The following is a 3,602-nucleotide window of genomic DNA, read 5'->3' as shown; positions in this document are numbered from 1 at the left end:
CAGGACAATCTCAAGATACAACAACCAATAGAAATATAACGGAACGACAAGTTTATTCAACTTTGTGAAATAAGTTACATCGATAACAAAAATGAAATACGCAGATAGCAAAAGTAACATAGGTAAGTCTTCCTCTATGCATATAAAAATAACAATACATTCAATGAACATTGAAAAAAAGAAAAATTTGAGTTTCACTATTTTTTATTTCAAACAGTGAAAAATTAAAATAAAGCACAGTGAAAAATATTTTCAAGTAATGTAAATTTTTGAGAAATGTTAATTTTTTGAGTCATGTAAATATGAGCATTGTTGGGATGGGGAAGGGTGGGGGTATAAGTCACATTTGTCATTTTTCGAAAAATAACTTCCCTTAATCCATGAGAAAAGTCATTTTCCCTCAAATAGAGGAAAATAAGTTATCCTGAAAAATATTTTTCCGATATTTTACGAAAAATAGAAAAACATTTTCCATCATATGAAACGCACCCTAAATTTTGAGGCGAAAAAAGTACTCACCTAAATTTGCAAATTAAAGTCGGATGAATTTTGTGAAAAAAGTAAAAAATATTGAATCAGATCAAATTTAAAATCTAAATATGGTTGCGTTTTGCCTAGCTAGACTACCAAAATCTCTTTGTCAATGTTAACGTAACTAGTCAGTCATTTGGCCTTTTGTTCAACTTTCTTACACAAGCCACACATTTTATCCGTACTCACCTAACTCTCTCCACCTTACTTTCCAATTTATTTATATCACCTTCCCTTCTTCCCATTACACCAATCTCTCCTTATTTATTTTTTTCCTCTATTTCACACACACCCTTTTTCCTCTTCATAAAAAAACATACAATTTTCTATCCCAAATTACAAACCAAAAAAAAAAAGAAAAGACCAAGAAAATGGCTAGTGTAGCTACTGTTGAAGCCCAAAAGGCAGAGATATCATCTACTGTAATTCCTCCTTCAAATCAAAATCAATCATCTGAAGAGCTGCATGTATTTAGATCAAGATTACCAGATATAGTCATTTCTAATGACATCCCACTTCATGTTTACTTGTTTGAAAAGTTGTCTGAGTTTCAAGAAAGGACATGTCTTATTGCTGGCAACACTGGACAAACTTTCACTTTTGGTGAAACTCATTTCATCTGCCAGAAAATTGCTGCTGGCTTAACAAGTATAGGCATCAAGAAAGGAGATGTCATCATGACTTTTCTCCAGAACTGCACGGAATTCGTGTTTACTTTTCTGGCTGCTTCTATGATTGGCTCTGTCATCACTACAGCTAATCCGTTCTACACAAAATCAGAGGCCTTTAAGCAGTTAAAAGCCTCTAATGCAAAGTTGATCGTCACACAATCACAGTACGTGGATAAATTCCGCGATCCTGTTGAGAATGATCCGAAGATCAATGAAGATTTTTTGGTTGTCACAATCGATGATCCGCCAGAGAACTGTCTGCATTTCTCAGTACTTGCTGAAGCTAATGCGGATGACATGCCAAAAGGAGTTGTTATCCAACCTGAGGACCCCGTGGCTCTCCCGTTTTCGTCAGGGACCACGGGGTTGCCAAAAGGCGTGATATTAACTCACAAAAGTTTGATCACTGGTGTGGCTCAATTAGTCGATGGTGACAACCCCAACCTTTACTTGAAGCACGAAGACGTTGTGTTGTGCGTGCTTCCTCTGTTCCACATATTCGCGCTGAATTCGGTGCTTTTGGTCTCTCTTAGAGCCGGGGCTAGCGTGCTGTTGATGCAAAAATTTGAGATAGGTACGCTGCTGGAGCTGATACAAAAGCATCGAGTTTCAGTCGCTGCTGTAGTTCCGCCCCTGGTTCTTGCATTGGCCAAAAATCCGATGGTGGATTCGTTCGATTTGAGCTCGATAAGGCTCGTGCTGTCCGGGGCCGCGCCGCTAGGGAAAGAGCTGGAGGAAGCTCTCCATCGAAGAGTCCCGCAAGCCATATTCGGACAGGTATAAAACCAAACGCAGTAACTTTTTTGGTTCTTTTCTTTGAATCTTTTTTTTTTTTTTTTGAATTTAAATTTTATACACTATCAGTATAAGGCGTAGAGTATTTTGTACACGACGCACGAAACTTAAATTTTTGTTTCTTAGCTAAGGACGAACTTACACTTCTTGATTTCCGACTTTTGGCCAACTAATCATAACCAATTTAATTTCATGTCATTTGAATGAATTATTTCCCAATCGGTAATAACTATGATTCGCACCAATAACGACCATTCTTAGAAGTTAAAAAGAACTAAATATGTTATTTGATTTAAAAAAAAAAAAAGACAAAGAATCCAAATAAAAGAAAGGGGAGTATTAACTTGAAAATAGAAAATAGAAGACAAACGACTTTACTAATGGGCGAATTTAGTTGGTAGTTTACGATAGTGTGGATTGGGGATTTGCACTAAGGAGCTTCACCATATAAATAAGTAAACATAAAAATAAAAGATGGTTTTAACAATATATAACTCGTGTAATTTTTCGTCGAAGGGTTCAGATGAACCGTCTCGGTCCTACCTAACTCCGCACATGGTTTATGGTGCATTTGAACCCTGGTTTTTCAGCAAAATTAGGTATTTATGTACATAGTTTCTAAAATTGATCTTATACAACTACTTCTAGTTGAAAGCTAAATTATTATTTACCTAGACGTACAGGGATCGTTTCAACTTGATGCATTTTTTTCTCCTTTCTTAGTATTATAGTGTACCCATCTTTTAGAAATTCTAGATTCGCTTATGATCTCACAATAGTTCTCTTTATGTCTTAAAATTTTTCAGAGATAGACATAATTATCTGTAATAATCAAGATGACCAAACTTTGTTTAGAAAAGGTTTAATAAGCCAGAAAGGCAGTTAAAGGTTCAAATCCAATGCTGGAAATAAAACTTATTGAAGACTGAAAAGGACAGTTCTAGTTGTGTTGTGGTATAACTGTTGGGGTTTCTTCAAAGTTGTCACAATATAAAAGTGATAAAAGACGTAATCAACATGCACAACCAACATAACAAATTACATTAACTAAATTACTCACATAATATAAATGATCATGTGGGGACAGGACACTTAGGAGTGGCTTGGTTTGAAAACAAGTTACGATGGAATTAGTTATGATGGGATAAGTTATACTGAGATTAGTTTTGCTGGGATTATTTTTTATTGAGTGTTTGGTTTGTTGTATTTAAAGTAATGTGCATGGTATAATTTATAAGAATAAATTAAGTGATTACAAAAATACCTTCCATCTTATTTAACTCTTTTTATATAATTTCTTTTCAAACTTTAAATATTTATTCTTAAAAATAAAACTTTCATCTTATTTAGCTTAATTTTTTTGTGTGTGCCCATTTTTATAATTATATCGTGTGTATTTTAAAAATAAAACTTTATCTTATTTAGCTTTAATTTTTTTGCGTGTGCCTTTCCATGATTATGCCGTATGTGTTTTAAAAAAAATCTTACTACTACATCTTATTTAGTTTGAAATAAAAACTTCCAACTTAAGTTTGTTAAAGTAAAAGAGGATTTATTTATTTCATTTCATTTAAACACATATCACTCATATAATATATTAAAATT

General features: G+C 33.7%; 1 protein-coding gene across 2 annotated transcripts in view; it reads left to right on the top strand.

The window, feature by feature from the left end:
• Nucleotides 1–632: 632 nt before the first annotated feature.
• Nucleotides 633–3,602, top strand: part of LOC107862932 (4-coumarate--CoA ligase 2) — a 9,308-nt gene continuing 6,338 nt past the window's right edge. The window contains exon 1 of one of the 2 annotated variants that reach the window (XM_047409548.1): nucleotides 633–1,979. In XM_047409548.1, coding sequence (XP_047265504.1) covers nucleotides 903–1,979 — 1,077 coding nt within the window. In that variant the 5' untranslated portion in view covers nucleotides 633–902. The remainder of the gene's footprint in view (nucleotides 1,980–3,602) is intronic. The other variant, XM_047409547.1, reaches the window with a different exon arrangement.

This window comes from Capsicum annuum, chromosome 3 (genome assembly GCF_002878395.1).
Source record: "Capsicum annuum cultivar UCD-10X-F1 chromosome 3, UCD10Xv1.1, whole genome shotgun sequence".
NCBI lineage: Eukaryota > Viridiplantae > Streptophyta > Magnoliopsida > Solanales > Solanaceae > Capsicum > Capsicum annuum.
This window is presented reverse-complemented; position numbering and strand designations above follow the sequence as displayed.